General features: G+C 45.3%; 1 protein-coding gene across 1 annotated transcript in view; it reads right to left on the bottom strand.

Annotated features, from left to right (window-relative positions):
• SLC7A8 (solute carrier family 7 member 8) overlaps positions 1 to 17,470 on the bottom strand; it is a 30,729-nt gene that overhangs the window by 6,910 nt on the left and 6,349 nt on the right. The window contains exons 3-7 of the mRNA XM_026683068.2: positions 16,798 to 16,949; positions 2,527 to 2,652; positions 1,667 to 1,820; positions 1,445 to 1,568; positions 1,253 to 1,356 (exon numbers count right to left, since the gene is read on the bottom strand). Of these exons, the coding sequence (XP_026538853.1) occupies positions 1,253 to 1,356; positions 1,445 to 1,568; positions 1,667 to 1,820; positions 2,527 to 2,652; positions 16,798 to 16,949 (660 nt within the window). The remainder of the gene's footprint in view (positions 1 to 1,252; positions 1,357 to 1,444; positions 1,569 to 1,666; positions 1,821 to 2,526; positions 2,653 to 16,797; positions 16,950 to 17,470) is intronic.

The raw sequence follows: 17,470 nt of genomic DNA, 5'->3' as shown, positions 1-17,470 counted from the left end.
CGATTCTCTTTCGTAACGCTGCTCTGAGCAATAAATCTCATTAGGGGAAAAAAGAATGAATACAGATAGTCCCTGACTTATGACCACAAGAGGAAAATTTGGTCGAAAAGCAGTGCAGTCATTAAGCAGATCAGCAGGGGACCAGATCTAATTTTACAATCATTTTTTTTATTGTGGTTATTAAGCAAATGGTTATATGAGTGACACTCGGGCTGGTTTTTAGGGAGTATCCTTGGATCCCAGGGCATCTCCAAAGGTCGTTCTAGATTAGATTAACAGAGTTGGAAGGGACCTTGTAGGTCATCTAGTCCAACCCCCCCCCCCCAAGCAGAGACCCTACACCATTTATGGCAAATGGTAGTCCAATATCGTCTTGAAAGCCTCCAGGGATGTAGCTCCCACAACTTCTGAAGGTAACTTCTGTTCCATGGGTTGATTGTTCTCACTGTCAGAAAATTTCTCCTGATTTCCAGATTGAATCAGTTTCCATCCATTATTCCTTGTCTGGCCTTCAGGTGCCTTGGAAAACAGCTTGACCACCTCCTCTCTGGGGCAGCCCCTCAAATATTGGAAGACTGCTATCCTGTCTCCCCTGGTCCTTCTCTTCCCTAGATTAGCCAGGCCCAGTTCCTGCTATTGTTCTTCATATGTTTTATCCTCCAGTCTCCTCATCGTCCTGGTTGCTCTTCTCTGCACTTTTTCTAGAGTCTCAACATTTTTTTATAGTGTGGTGACGAAAACTGGATGCAGTATTCTAGGTGTGGCCTTACTAAAGCTTTATAGAGTGGTATTAGTACCTCCCTTGAACTGGATTGTATCCCTCTGTTAATGCAATTTAGGATTGCACTTTTTTGGCTGCCGCCACAGCCTGCTAGCTCCTATTGGTTATCCACTAAGACTCCAAAATTCCTCTCCTAGTTACTGCTATTAAGTCTGGTTTCACCCAGTCTATATGTGTACTTTGGGTTTTTCTTGCCTAAGTGTATACTTGACTTTTCCCTACGTTGAATTTCAGTTTCTTAGAGAGGGCCCAGGGTTCTAGTCTGTGAGCCTATCTTCTAGGGCAGAGGTCTCCAAATTTGGCTGGTGGGAGAATTCTGGGAGTTGAAGTCCATAAGTCCTAAAATTGCCCAGCTTGGGGACCCCTGTTCTAGGTGTTAGCTATTCCTGCCAGCTTAGCATCGTCTGCAAATTGAACTGTGATCAAGGTTGGGAAATCCACCCTGTTGGTTGGGAGGCCAGGTCTACTCACCTGGAGGAAGTAAAGAGGGAGCCATTGACGCCTCCAAAGGTAGAGAGGGCAACAGAAATGGGCATGATCCAAGCCATCACTCCTAAGAGTTTCTCTCCAAACGTCTGCGGAGACAAAAATAACAAGGAGACGTTGGGGGATCAATTCACCAGGAACCAAAGAGGGATCTGAACGTTGTTTATGGAGACTCACCACCGCAACAGCGTTGGAGGCCAGAAGCTCCTGGGGAGACATGGCGGTGACGTAAGCCACGTTGGCGAAGACATAGACAAAGGTCACCAGGGGAATGGAGATAAAAATGGCTCGAGGCAGGTTCCTGTGGAGGACGGAAAAAGTTGAGGTGGCGGAAGGTGGAACGGAGACCCAGGCGGGCCTTCTCCATCTCTCACACCACCAGGAGAGGCTCTCACTCACTTGTAAGGGTCCACCAATTCTTCGGTGACGTAGTTGAGGAAGTTCCAGCCCCCGTAAGCGAATGACCCTTGTAAGAAGGCCAGAGCGACCCGCCCCACTTCTGGAGCTTGAAAGAACTCGAAGGCATTTTTGGGTTCCAGCCAAAAGTACTCTCCTACATCAAAGGACAAAAAACATCCTCAGCCATTATTGGGGTCTCTTCTGTTTAATCTCCCTTCCCAAAGCAGCTATATCTCCCACTCTCCTCCTTCCCTGTGGGCAGGAAATCAGCCCACCTTATAAATCAAGCCACCCCAAAATGGCGTCCATGATCCCCTGTTTACACCTTTGCGACCTCTTCACCCCCAATATGGCAGGAGAAATGCAGAATACAAGAGCTGGAAGGGACCTCGGAGGTCTTCTAGTCCAGCCCGCTGCTCAAGGAAGAGACTATACCAGAGGTCTCCAACCTTGGCCCCTTTATGACTTGTGGACTTCAACTCCCAGGATTCCTCAGCCAGTATTCTGGGAGTTGAAGTCCACAAGTCATAAAATGGCCAAGTTTGGAAACCGCCATTTTATAACCTGTGGACTTCAATGCCCAAGATTCCTCAGCCAGTATTCTTGGGAGTTGAAGTCCACAAGTCATAAAACTGCCAAGTTTGGAAACTGCCATTTTATAACCTGTGGACTTCAACACCCAAGATTCCTCAGCCAGCATTCTGGGAGTTGAAGTCCACAAGTTGTAAAGGGGTCAAGGTTGGGGACCCCTGCCCTGTACCATTCCAGATCAACTTCTGTTCAATCTCTTCAAAAAACCTCCATAAAAGCACACACAAAGTTTGGAAATAATACGTCCAGTTGGATCCGACTCGTCTCACCTTTGCAAATTTGCACAATTCCCATGATAATGATCAAGCCCAGAGCCAGCAGCTTCCCAGCGGTGAAGATATCCTGGACACGGGTTGCCCAGCGCACGCTGGCACAATTCACCCAGGTCAGCAGCACTGTGGAAAAGCAAGGAAGACCATGAAGAAGGAACCATCAATGACCTCATCTTCTCCCAACCCAACGTTTTTCAACCCAAACTATTTCCTATCCGTGAGTAAAACCAGGTCAGGAACAATGGGGAAATGTTCCTGATAACACTTTATTGAAATAAGATGCTGGCCTCTCTTGTAGACATTACAGATTAACAGAGTCGGAAGGGACCTTGCAGGTCATCTAGCCCAACCCCCGCCCAAGCAGGGGACCCTACGACATTTCTGACAGATGGCCGTCCTGTCTCTTCTTGAAAGCATCCAGGGATGAAGCTCCCACAACATCCGAAGGCAACTTCTGTTCCTATTTACTTTTGCTCTATTTACTTTTGTCCTATTTACTTTTGTATTGAATTTTGTTCTATTTCCTTTTGTACTTTCTGTTTCATGGGTTGATGGTTCTCACTGTCGGAAAATTTCTCCTTATTTCCAGGTTGAATTTCTCCTGGATCAGTTTCCATCCATTATTCCTTGTCTGGCCTTTGGGTGTTTTGGAAAACAGCTTGATCCCTTCCTCTCTGTGGCAGCCCCTCAAATATTGGAAGACTGCTATCCTGTCTCCCCTGGTCCTTCCCTTCCCTTGGCTAGCCATGCCCAGTTCCTGCAACCAACCGTTCATTGACCGTGGCAGCCTCTTGACTGACATTTGGATGCTTGACAACTGACTCGCATTTATGATGCTTTGCAGTGTCCCGGGGTCCCCTTTTGTGACTTTCCCATAAACAAACCATGTTGTTAATTTAACCACTGTAATGATTCACTTCACAAATTGTGGCAAGAAAGGCCTGAGGCTCATGATTGAATTAGGCGATCGCTGGAAGCCTGCCACGAGTTTTGTTCCATTTTACGATCTTTCTTTGCCACTGTTGTTAAGCGAATTGCCATGGTCGGTAAGTTAGTCACACGGTTGTTAAGTGAATCTGTCTCTCTCATGGACATCGCTCGTTAGAAGGTCGCAAAAGGGGATGACGTGACCCGGGACACTGCGGGCCGTCATAAATAGGAACCAGCGGCCAAACATCTGAATTTTGATCCCGTGATCATCAGAAAGGTCGTAACTGTGAAAAATGGCCCTATGTTTAACTTTGAACGCACACTAAACCAACTATCGTAAGTCAAGGACTACCTGTATAGTATACCATCCTGGCGAAATAGCTGTCCAATTGTCTTCTTAAAAAACCACAACTTCTTTTTATCTATCTATCTATCTATCTATCTATCTATCTATCTATCTATCTATCTATCTATCTATCTATTTTTAATTATTTTCATCAACATAGGTGCTTAATGAACACTGTGTCATCTGAGTCATTTTACTTATACAGTCTAATATTAATCATAATAAAGCTAATAATGCTAATGCTAATAATTGTAATGATACTATATTGTTTGCTTATATAATAATAATAATCTTTCATTATTTCCTTATACATAATAATAATATTTTGCCTTCTAATTTCTACTTGTTATCTAACCGCTGGTAAAACACAACCCATGTTAAAAATGATTCTGCTCCTTCCTTGCCATTTATTAGTGTCAATCTATCCATCTTTGCCCAGTCTAATATATTTTGGATTATCTTCTTGTCTGTAGGAGTATCCTCATTCTTCCAATGTTGTGCAAATATAATTCGCGCCACTGTATTTTCCCCAAAAATACAACCTACCCTGAAAGTCAGTCCTAGCTTGATTTTTACACCTGTGCTCGATATAAGCCCTACCTCCCAAAATAAGCCCTAATTAAGACTCCACCCACTCCAGAGTACACGGGTAAAAATTAAGCTAGGGTGGGGATGGATGGTGGTGGAGCTGCCCTGCTACTTACCTTTGGACAGTTGTAGCCAGGCCTCGCACATCCCGACACCTGCCTTGCCGTCCCGCTTCTTCTGCAGCCAGCAAGGCCGGCAAGTCTTTCCTGAAGGCCTCTGTAGCTGATAAGAAAGTTCTGGAACGATCCGGAGCTCTGTTATCAGCTGCAGAGGCCTTCAGGAAAGCCTTGCTGTCCACAGAAGAAGTTCCTAAAGGCTTCTGACAGCGAAAAGGAGGCCAGGGGTGACACACACAAGTGAGGTTAGTCAGTGGATGACATCCCCCGAAAATAAGACCTGGTGCCTTTTTGGGTGGCAAAAAATATATAAGACAGGGTCTTATTTTCGGGGAAACATGGGTAATATTAAATATGTATTCCCTTTGTTATAGTTTTCTGGTGTTATACCTAACCCACAACTTCTGGTAGCAGCCAGTTCCACGGGCCAATTTCGGGGAACAATTTCCCCTGAGGTCTAGCTGGCTTCACTCCTTGATGAGTTTCCACGTGTTTGCTTGGAGTTTAGTGACCCGCCGTTAAGGCTAGTAACCTGAGATTAAATCTCACCGTCAGCGGGACAAGGGAAGGAAAAATACAAGGCGCTTCAAAGGTGGCTGGGTGTCCCCGTTTTCTTCTGAGGGAACGAAAACTGAGAAAGCAGTGACCTATTTGGCCCAAGGCCACCAGCATGGAAAACACCCCATCCGCAGACAGGCTGACCTCTGGGTCCTGTTGTGCGCAAACAGGGACAGATCAACAGAAACTCGAACCTCTTGCGCCACCCCAGGGAACAAGGAAGACCAAGCAACAAACCACAGCTTGTTCTTTCTTGTCGCCTACCGACTACGCACAGAAGGGAGAGATTAGCCAGAGGTGGAATGCAGCAGCAGTTTCCCCATCTTTGGCAACCGCCGTTTTGGGGGCGTGAAGCTCAGCGTATAATTTTGGGGCTCCCAAACTGCCTCATGGGAATCTGACGTTCAGGCTGTCCTCAACTTACAGAGATTTGTTTAGTGACCGTCAGCACGGGACAGCGGCACTGGGAAGAAGGGACCGATGTCCGTTTTTCACACGGATCCCCATGGTCACATGATCAAAATTTGGAGGACGCTTGGGAGCTAACTCATATTTATGATGGGTGGTCATGGGATTGCCCCTTTTGCGACCTTCTGACAAGCACAGTCCATGGGGAAGCCAGATTCACTGAACAATTAGTTGTTACTGCAGAGATTCACTTAACAACTGTGGGAAGAAAGGTGGTAAAATTCGCTTAACGACTGTCTCGCTTAGCAACATAAATTTGGGGCTCAGTTGGGGTTGGAAGTCGAGAACTACTTGTATGCTCCCATATTTGGAAAACTAGTATTGTTCACATTTAGATACCTGAAGAGGGTAGACTTCAACTCCCAGAATCCCCTAGCCAACAAGTTTGGCTGAAGGATTCTGGGAGTTGAAGTCCACCCCTCTTCTGCCTTCATCCTATCCCAGCGATTAGAGGAAATCCAGAATATCTCAATGTTTCTCAATCTTAGCCCTTGAACAGGGGTCGACTTCAACTCCCAGAATCTTTAGGCCAGCCTGGGGGTATTTTGGGAGTTAAAGTCTATCCCTCTTCAAGGGCTGCAGGATTCTGGGAGTTGAAGTCCATCCCTCTTCAAGGGTTAAGATTGAGAAACACTGAGGGATAGGACGAAGGCAGAAGAGGTGTGGGCTTCAACGCCCAGAATCCCTCAGCAAGCCTGGTTGGTTAGGGGATTCTGGGAGTTGAAGTCCATCCCTCTTCAAGGGTTAAGATTGAGAAACACTGAGGGATAGGACGAAGGCAGAAGAGGTGTGGACTTCAACTCCCAGAATCCCTCAGCAAGCCTGGCTTGCTAGGGGATTCTGGGAGTTGAAGTCCATCCCTCTTCAAGGGCTAAGAGATTGAAAAACACTGAGATATTCTGGACTTCCTCCTAGCGCTGGGTCAGGATGAAGATGAAGCTCAATCGGTTGCATTGCCAAGTTTTTGTTTCTGCTTCTCTCGTTTTGCGAGGTTGGGCTTTATAAAACGTATGATGAGCTGCCCCAGAATTGTGTTTATAAGAAGGGCAGTTACCCGAGTCTCATAAATCAATCAACTTCTCTCTTCCTTGATTTTGTAACCGCCCCAGTTCACGGCAGGCAAAGGAAAATGGGGGTTGAAATCCACACATTCGAACCCCTTCTGCGAAGAGAGAAGCTATGATGTCATTGAGCGAATGATATCATTGGACTTGGTGACATCACTTCCTCTCCCTTTCTAAGCGGTAGAACTATAGCAATTTTAATAGTGGTGATTTTTCAGGCTTTTAAATCAAGATAATCATAATCAATGATAGGAATGGAACAGCTTGCCTTCATCCTCTTTCAAGAAGAGACTGGACTGCCATCTGTCAGAAATGGTGGAGGGTCTCCTGCTTGGGCAGAGGGTTGGACTAGATGACCTACAAGACCCCTTCCATCTCTGTTACTCTAAATGAATTTCTAATATACGGAAATACTCGGAAACTAGCCTCTAAGACGAGTATAAGTAATCCTCGACTTAGGGCTACAATTTCCACTGCGAAGCAAGAGAGTTGCTAATTGAGCTTTGTCCTGTTTTACGACCTCCTTGCTGCCGTTGTTAAGTAAATCCCTGAGTTGTTCAGCCGGTAACAAGGCTGTTAAGAAAATCTGTCTCTCCCATGGACTTCACTGGTCAGAAGGGTGCAAAAGGGGATCCCAGCTCTCTGGGATGCTGAAACCGTCGTAAGTCCAAGTCAGTTGCTAAGCATCCAAATTCTGATGACGTGACCATGGGGAGGCAACAATGGTCCTAAGTATGAAAAATGATCTTTTTTTGTTTTAAGGCCATTATAACTGTATCCTTTTTTTATCCCCTTCTTTTGTGCCTTTTTGCTTTTTGTCTTTATTTATTTTCTCTGAAGGCCCTAATAAAAAAAATAATATTTACTTTTAAAGCAGGAGCTCATAAATACGGTATCCTCTGAGCACAATATTGCAAAATGAAACAATTGCCAGAGGAGGAAACAAAACTACGTCTGAGCCAGCAGCCTTGGATCATATTGTTTCGCCAGAAAAAAAAAATATGTTATTTTTTTCTGGCTTCTAAGACCAAACAATTAATTCCTGCCACAAGCTGATGTCCGTATTAAAACAGGAAGCTTTGCTAAAGGGATAGAAGTAATCCTCGGCTTACGACCACAATGGAGCCCCAACGTTTCCGTTGTTAGGGGAGACAGTTATTAAGTGAGGTTTGTCCCAGGTTACGACCTTTCTCGCCATGATTGTTAAGTGAATCAGTGCAGTTGTGAAGTTATTGACACACTTGTGAAGTGAATTTCGCCATAAATTTTATCCGATCAGAGAAGGTCGCAAAAGGCGAACACACAATCCTGGGACGCTGCAACCGTCATACATATAAGTCAGTTGCCAAGCATCTGAATTTTGATCCTGTGACCAGGTAAATAAATCACTTTTTTTCCAATGGTTGTTGCAACTTCAAACCGTCACTAAATGAAGGGTTGCAAGTTGAGGATGGCCTGCTTCTCTCTTCAGAGCTAAGCTGTGGACAGAATGTGTCACTCAACTGTTAAGCCGGGTTTACTTAGTTTCCATTCAAGGTCTCAGGGGAAATCCTGGCGGCTGACAAACCACCATTTATGGTTTGGTGTGTTGACAAGCCTAACACAGCAGCACACCCTGCAGAAAGTGGCACCAGAAAACGGCCATAAAATCAGCCAAAAAACATGCCATTTTCAGGCTTTTTTCAGGCCATTTTTGCGCCGTTTTCAAGGCCATTTTGGGCCATTCTTCAGGCTGATTTTTGGGTGTTTTCACGCCATCTTTAAAATAGACCATTTTTTGGGTGTTTTCAGGCCATTTTCCAGGTTGTTTTTGGCCAAAAATGGAAAGCAGACTGAAAATGGCCAAAAACACACACCCCAACGGCCAAAAAACAGGCCGTGTTTGGGCCTTTTCAGGCCATTTTTGCACCATTTCAGGCTGTTTTTCCGGGCCATTTGGGGGCATTTTGGGGGTGTTTTTAGGCCATTTTTGCACCATTTCAGGCTGTTTTCCAGGCCATTTTGGGGGCATTTTTCGGGGCATTTTTGGGGAGTTTTCAGACCATTTTTCCGGCCATTTTTGGCTTGAAAAATGGCCTGAAAATGGACCACAACGGAACAAAACAGTCTGTTTTTTGGGCCATTTTCAGGCCATTTTCGAGCCAAAAACGGCCTGAAAACGGTCTGAAAACAGCCCCAAAACAGGCCAAAAAACAGGCATGTGTGCACCGGCCAGTTGGTCTTTGGTTTTCCAGTGCTCCAGCACATACACATGGACACACATGCATGCGCATTCCAGTTTGAGCAGTTGGTTGCTAGTAAGGTGTGTCACCATCACTGCTCTAAGGGGACCAATCTGCAAGTAAATCTTTACAGATTTACAGATAATCTGAGTTGGAAGGGACCTTGTAGGTCATCTAGTTCAACCCACTTCCTAAGCAGGAGACCCTACACCATTTCTGACAAATGGCAGTCCAGTCTCTTCTTGAAAGTCTCAAGTGAACGCGCTCAAGTGAATCTTTGTAAGATTTATTAGTCTGTGAGAAATGTACCCGCTGGAGACTCTTTAAAGGCTTTGCATTTCAAGTTTAATTTTAAATTTAAATTTAATCTCTCCCTCTTGCATTTTCCTCCTTGCATGGGGGGTGGAAGGGCTGGAAGGGGTGAACCAACACCAAGCTTTGCAGATAGAGGAAATGGGAACTCTCCCTGCTGAGTTGGCGTCCCGTTTCTGGCATTATCTGGCCCAAATCAGCAAGGTTCAAAACAGGAAACGCAGAGCTTAACAGAAAAGCTGTGGGGAGAGGCAGATTGGGAAGTGAAAAAGCACCAGAGCAAAATCCTTCCGATTACAACATAGAATAATAGAGTTGGAAGGGACCATCTCCACCTTGGCAACTTTTAAGATGGGTGGACTTCAACTCCCAGAATTCCCCTTGAGAAACGCAAGGCTGACTAGGTAGAGAATTCTGGGAGTTGAAGTCCACCTGTTGGAAAGTCATCATGATTGAGCTATGCAAGGTTGACTGGGGAATTCTGGGAGTTGAAGTCCACCCATCTTAAACTTGGCAAGGTTAAGAAACACAAGGTTTGTTGGGGAATTCTGGGAGTTGGAGTCCACCCATCTTAAAGTTGGCAAGGTTAAGAAACACAAGGTTTGTTGGGGAATTCTGGGAGTTGGAGTCCACCCATCTTAAAGTTGGCAAGGTTAAGAAACACAAGGTTTGTTGGGGAATTCTGGGAGTTGGAGTCCACCCATCTTAAAGTTGGCAAGGTTAAGAAACACAAGGCTTGTTGGGGAATTCTGGGAGTTGGAGTCCATACATCTTAAAGTTGCCAAAATGGAGAAACTCTTGCTAGAGGCCAGTGGTGGCTAACCTTTTCGGTACCGAGTGCCCAAAGCGTGCATGTACGCAAACCCCCAAAATGTAATGTGCGTGCATCCCCCCACATGCGCCCCGCTCCCCCACGCATGCACAGCAGAGGCCCGAAGAGCAGCTGCCTGGTGGGAGGCACACACGCGTGCGCAACAATCCTGAGCTGGAGCTTTGGCTCGCATGCACCTCTGGCACAAGTGCCATAGGTTCACCATCACGGCTATCAGGTTTCAATGATCTCCTTCTCCAGGGGCAAAACCACAGGGTGGGAAAGAGAACAGGGGAAGTTCGAGCAGGGTTTGCGTTAAGCCACCTCTGGCACAGGTGGAGCTCTGGGTGGTAGATTAAAATCTCCTTTCGAAGATCAGAAAAACCAAGAGGGGAGAATGTTGACTTGAATAGATCCTGCCGGTGGGTTTAAGCACCTCTAGGATCAAGGGCTGATCTAGGAAATCCAAAAACAGATGGGCAAAACTGACCATTTGCAACGAAACCCTAGGAAGAGCTGGAAATAGTTTTCCAGAAATCAGCCAGTTAGAATCTAGAAAGCTTCTCCAGATCCCAGCAAGAGCCCAGTGGATTAGTTCTCCCCCCCCAAAAAAACCCAGGCTGATCTCCTAGAAGGAGATTGTCTTTCTCAGTATCCTTGGCAGTCATAAGGTTGGAGCCCAGCCCGGCCAGGCTCTGAATTTTGGATCTGACCCTGGAAGAGAAGGTAGGGCTACAAAAAAAATCTTGCAAAATTTTCTAGCACAGCCTGTCCCGGAGAGAGATCCAGGCTGGGCGTCCCCTCCCAACCTCAAAATAGACCCAGCCTTCGGTTCAGCGCAGTCACCGCCCAAAATGCCAACTTTTCTTGGGCACGCCTCGTTTGAGGTGCCCACAACCTTTGTCCAGGCCAGCTTGTGGTGACTACCAAGCAAGGGTTGGTACCGGGAAAAAACAACCTTGGAAGTGACCCGGGGTAGAGATACGGAGCAGAAACTGACCAGGAGGCAGGCCAGATAAAGAGAGATTTAAAAAACCACCTTCAGAAAATTTCCAGGGACACCGACTTGTTTTGGCGTGCCGGGCTGGAATCACCCAATCTGGTCAACGTGTCCTGCTTGCCTCCTGCTCTGCTTCCATCCTCCCCAGCAGTCAAGGATTATGGGCCTTGAAGCCCATCAGACCCAGAAGGACACCAAGTTGAGAAAAGCAGCCCGACCACATGGTATATAAAGCTGTTGGAAAGGACCTCGGAGATCCAACACCCTGCTCAGGCAGGAAACCCTAGGCCCGTGATGGTGAACTGTGGCAGAGCCCTCTCTGGAGGCACACACACCGTCGCCAGCTGATCTTCTGGTTTCTGGCGCACCAGCCAGCTGATCTTCGCGGGGGGCCAGGGTGCTGAAAACAGGCCAAAAAACCAGGGTGTTTACAGGGCCGTTTCAGACTGTTTTGGCCCCAAAATGGCCTGAAATAGCCCCCAAAACAGCCTGAAATGGTCCAAAAAACAGCCTGAACCACCCCAAAACCAGCCTGAAAACAGCCCCAAATGGCCCGGAATAGCCCAAAAACAGCCTGAGATGGTCCAGAAAACAGCCTGAAACACCCCAAAACAGCCTGAAAACAGCCCTAAGTGGCCTGGAATAGCCCCCAAAACAGCCTGAAAACAGTCCAAAACCAGCCTGAGATGGTCCAAAAACAGCCTGAAACACCCCCAAAACAGCCTAAAAACAGCTGCAAAATGGCCTGAAAATACCCCCAAAACAGTCTGAAAATGGCCCCAAAACAGCCTGAAACACCCCCAAAAAAACAGCCTGAAAACGCCCGAAAAAAGGCCTGAAATGGCCCAAAAATCAGCCTGAAAACGCCCCCAAAACAGCCTGAAAACAGTCCGGAAACAGCCCCCAAATGCCCCCAAAACAGACACGCGTGCACTGGCCAGCTGGTCTTCGGGTTTTCAGTGCTCTGGCACACGTACATGCCTGCACATATAGCTCGCGCATCCTGGTTTGGGCACTTGGTGCCGAAACGGTTCACCATCATTGCCCGAGACCATTCCGGACAAATCTCATCTTGAAAACTTCCAGTATTGGATCATTCACAATTTCTAGCCTGGTGATTCTCACCCTGGATTAGTTCAAAAATGGGTGGACCCCAGATACCCAGAATTCCCCAGGCTGGGGGGGAATTCTGGGAGTTGAAGTCCACCACCCATCTTAAACTCGCCCCAGGCTGAGAATGGCTTGCATCTATCTTTTCCCCCCTCAAACTCTGCCCGCCTGTCCTAAATTCCTGCTCCCGTTGATATTTTTCTTCCCCCTGTTTTATCTCTCTTCCTAATCTCCCCTTCTGGGTCACCTCCGATCTGTCCTATTTAAGCTGCTTATTGTGGTTTATTTTATTATTATTCTTTTTCTCATTCCAACTCTGCAATCGGAGGGTTTGGGCACCGAGCCCAGCCCGTTGGTGGGTTGTGAGAGGTTCCTTCTTGCGGTGAGATTTGAGGGGGGGAGGGGTATATAGATTTCTGCCCTCCCTTCCTCCTCCTCCTCCTTTTGTTTTCCTAAGCTTGTCTCTTGTCTCTGTTGGTCCACCCCACCCCCCCCTCCGCTGACTCAGCACGGAGTAACTGGCTTTGACCTGATTAATAAAGTTTCGCTGATTTGCAGCGGAGGCCTTGCCCAAGCATCCCCAGCCGAATCCAATCTCAGCCTCCCTTTCTTATCCGGCCTCCCCGCCTCTCCTGCCCTGCTGAGAAGCTGGATACCGGAGGAAGAAAAGAAAAAAAAAGGAGCAAAACCAGTTTGTGCCTGATCTTCCCAGCCTTACAATGTCCTAAAGTGGCCTCAGGCAGGATATTTTATCCAACTCCCCTTGGAAATACTTTTTTCGGTTTCAGGGCCTGAGAAGGGATCCCCTCCCCACGAGCTCACCCAGCGCAAAAGAAGGGTTTTGTAGGATAGGATGGGATAATAAAGCATAGAGCAGAATCGGAATAGAATAGAATAAAAAATGTGGGATGGGATGGGATAGAGTAGAGTAGAGTAGAGTAGAGTAGAGTAGAGTAGAGTAGAGTAGAGTAGAATATAGAAATAGAATAAAAATAGCATAGAATAGAGAATAGAATAGAATAAGGAAAGAATAGAATAGAGAACAGAACAGAACAGAACAGAACAGAACAGAATAGAATAGAATAGAATAGAATAGAATAGAATAGAATAGAATAGAAAAAAGAAAAGAAAAGAAAAGAAAAGAAAATATGGAATGGAATGCAATAGAATTGAATTGAAAATATGGAATGGACTACACTAGACTATGGAACAGAAGGGAACAGAACAGAATAGAAAATATGGAATGGAATGGAATGGAATGGCACGTGCTTATGACGGTTACAATGTCCTGAGATCACGTGATCCCCTTTTGCATCCTTCCCAGCTGGCTTCTGACCAACGAAGTCAATGGAGAAAGACGGATTTACTTAATGACCACATGATTCATTTAAAAATTGAAGTGAATCACTCAAGGATGGAAATTCCGGTCTCAATTGTGGTCATAAGTCGAGAACTAGTCGTGTGGGGTTAACTTCAAATGCCAGAGATCTCCAGTATCAAATCGCAAAATAGGGTATTGCGGTGATTTATTTGGCCTTATTGGGTAGTCCTCGACTTATGACAACCCTTGGGAAGGGAACTTCCATTGCTAAGCAATGCTAAGTGATTTTGCAACCTTCCAGCTGAAGTCATGGAATGACTAAGGGAGTCATTAAGTGAACCATATGGTTGTTAAGTGAATCGGGCTTCCCATATTGATTTTGCTTGCTGGAAGCCAGCTGGGACGGTCGCAAAGGGCGGTCACATGACACCCCCTCCACAACACTGCGACAGTCATATAAACTTACAACGACTTACAACAATGGTTCATTTAGTGACCATTTGAAGCTAGTAAAAAAAAGTGAACGTTTTTCACACTTACGACCGCTGCAGCATCCCGTGATCAAAATTGAGACACCTGGCCACTGACTCTTATTTATGACGGTTGCGGCATCTCCTGGGGTCACGGTGATTCCCCTTTTGCGACCTTCTGACGAGCAAAGTCAACAGAGAAGTCTGACTTGCTGAGCAACCGTGTGTCTCACTTAACGACTGCAACAATGGACTTGACCGCTATGGCAAGAAAGGTTGTTAAAGCCGGGCAAAACTCAAATTAACCATGGTCTCGCTTAGCAACAGGAATGTTGGGCTCAGTTCTGGTCGTAACTCGAGGAATACGTGTAATTTGCAGATAGCCAAGCATCTAACTCTTGATCGTGTCCCTTTAAGGACACTGGAATGATTATTATTGCGACAATCGGTCATAAATGCAAGAATTGGTCATAAGTCTTTTTTTTTTCAGCACCGTCGTAACTTGAAACAAGTGGTCATATGTCGAGGATTACCTGTTTATCCTCTTGGCATTAGCGACCAGCACAGCTAAAAACCATCCATATATCTTTTTCTCTCTTTCAAACGAAATTATTCCATTTTCCATCTCTTTTTTGGGTTGGATGTCGGTTAGCCCTTTTAATCGCACAACACCCCTGCGAGGTAGACCGGAGGGTAAGAAAAAGGAGCTGAACTCAAAGTCACTCAGCAGCTTGGAAAAGCCAAAAAAAAAAAAAAAGGCAAATCAGCAATTTGGACAAAGCCTCTGTACGAAGACGAAGCAAGCGACTTTTCCCACAAAGTTTGTATAAGCAAATTCCCTCTAAAAGACAAAATAGCTGAGCAATGTTGTGATAAGAATTAATTGTGCTGGTGAATTAACCTCTTTTGAACTGCCCTGTTTTGATGGGAGTTTGTTAGAATTGAATTATTTTAAAGCTACAGAGGAGCCTAATTCAAATGCAAAACTTTGATTTTATTTTTGGGGAAAGACAAAAAGGAAAATCAATCAATCTGTCTGTCTCGTGGTCTGTCTCTCTATCTCTGTCTGTCTGTCTATCTACCTCCCTCCCTCCCTACCTGTCTATCTACTTACCTACCTACATATCTAATCTATTTATCTATCATCTACCTACCTACCTACTTATCTACTTACCTACTTACCTAATCTATCTATCACTTATCTACCTAGTACCTACCTACCTACTTATCCATCATCTACCTACCTACCTAATCTATCTATCTTCTACCTACCTATCTGTTTACCTACCTACCTACCTATCTACCTACCTACCTACTTATCTAGTTACCTACTTTTCTATCTATCTACCTACCTACCTAATCTATCTATCACTTATCTGCCTAGTATCTATCTATCTATCTATCTATCTATCTATCTATCTATCTATCTATCTATTTATCTATCTATCTATCTATCTTACCTACCTAATCTATCTATCTTCTACCTACTTATCTAGTTACCTACTTATCTATCTACCTACCTACCTACCTATCTGTGGTACATGTAGTCCACGACATACGACTACAATAGAGTCCAACATTTCCGCCACTAAGCGAGACATTTGTTAAGTGAATTTGCCTCATTTTACAGCCTTTCTTGCCACAGTTCTTAAGTGAACCAGAGGGCAGGACAAAAAAAAAACATGAATGGAAACTCACCAAAGAGAGAAGCAACCTGGAATTGTGGAAAAACTTCCTAACAGTGAGAACAATTAACCAGTGGAACAGCTTGTCGTCAGAGACTGGACAGTTACTTGTCTAAAATAGTATGGGGGTTGGACTAGAAGACCTCCTAGGTCCCTTCCAGCTCTATACTAATGACGAATCATGGCAGTTAAACTAGGAGCAGGGTTATGAAGTGAATCTGGTTTCCCCCCCTTGAGATGACTTGTCACAAAAGGGGATCACGTGACTCCAGGACACTGCGACCGTCGTAAATATGAATCCGTTGCCAAGCGTCCGAATTTTACTCATGCGGCCACGGGGATGCTGCAATGGTGGTAAGTGTGAAAAACGGTCATAAGTCACATTTTTTTCAGTGCCTTTGTAACTTTGGTTGCTAAAAGAACTTGTTGTAAGTCGAGAACTAACTGTATTCATAAGCAATTCCTTTAAGGTGTCTTAAAGGGTATTGACGCTTCTGACAATATCAGCTTTATAGCACTCTTTAAACTACGGTTCTAATAATCTTAATTAGAATTCTTGATGCATATGGCAAATTAACTAGTATAGGTTTATTCACCCTGGAAAATCGTGTGCACCCTAAAGCTAAATTCACTGCCTCTGATCCAGCCAGACCCTGGAGGAGGAAGGGAGAGTGATTATTCACCAGACTGAGTGTGAGATGAGGGGATTAAATCCTCTTTACAGTTCGTTTCCCATGGAATTTTAAGACAGGGAATTAAAAAAAAAAGTCCAATTAGCTATAAATGGCATCGCAATCGCAATGGTGACTGAATCGCCATAGGAAGAATCACACAATACATTAATTTAAGAATATAGAGGCTGCAAAACCCCTGACAGCCAGTAGGGGCCAATAGAAAATCCTAACTCTTGGCTGCCACCTGGTAGTCATTCAAAGTTTTGCAACCCAGATCTGGTTGGTGGTTCACCCCTTTAGCCTGACCCACGTGGATTTGGTTAGGTTAGAATAACCAGATCTGGGCCACAAAGTTTCAACTGGTTCATATTTGTGCCTTGTGGAACCAAGGTTTGTTCATCGAATTAACCTTGGCTGGGCAAATCACCCAACATATAAAGAAGCATCCTTCATGAACTTTGCTTTTTGCTTTGTTCCAAGGTGCGGTTGTCTGTTTTTCAAAACACATGCATCTCTTGAAGCATCCTTACCACATTTAAAAGACACACAACTTGGTGTAACACTATCGCCGTCAGATTCACTCGCCTACTTACAAAGACAGACCCCTGCGAGGAGACGCAACCCGATTTCTGGAGGCAGGCAGGTAGGGAAGATGGGTTGGAGGACGTAGTTGGCAAAAGTCAGCGCGATCACTGCCTGATTCGTGGGGTAGATCACCAGCACCGCAATCCACAGTCTGAGAAACCTGGAGAGAAACAGACGGGTTAGGAGGCACATCAAGGTTTCTTGGTCCTTACTCCCTTTTCGTTACGAAGACCTATAGAGAAGAACAGCAAGAATTCTGACAACTGAATGAGATCCTTTCCAAACCAATATATCCCCCAGTATATTGAAGTGGCTGTTTCTTGGTCTTCTTTCTAATTGTCACCTGGTAAATGGGGAAATAACAGAAGAGAACAACATAATTGCAAAGGACCTTAGAGGTCCTCTAGTCCATCAAGTGGTTGTCTAATCTTTTCTTTAAAAACCTCCACTGTTGGAGCAACCACAGCTTCTTGAGGCAAGTTGTTTCATTGTTATTTGTTCTCACTGTCACAAATTGTTTCCTTAGTGCTAGGTTGCTTCTTTCCTTGATTCGTTTTCTTCATCCGTTGCTTCTTGTCCCGCTTTCAGGAGCTTTGGAGAATAGCTTGACTCCCTCTTCTTTGTGGCCGCCCCTTAAATATGGGAAGACTGCTGTCATATCACCCTGAGTCCTTTTTTCCC

Source organism: Notechis scutatus, chromosome Z, assembly GCF_049901735.1.
Source record: "Notechis scutatus isolate UNSWTSFEM ecotype Mainland chromosome Z, rNotScu1.2, whole genome shotgun sequence".
Lineage (NCBI taxonomy): Eukaryota > Metazoa > Chordata > Lepidosauria > Squamata > Elapidae > Notechis > Notechis scutatus.
The sequence above is the reverse complement of the archived record's forward strand: the minus strand, read 5'-3'. Positions and strand labels throughout refer to the sequence as shown.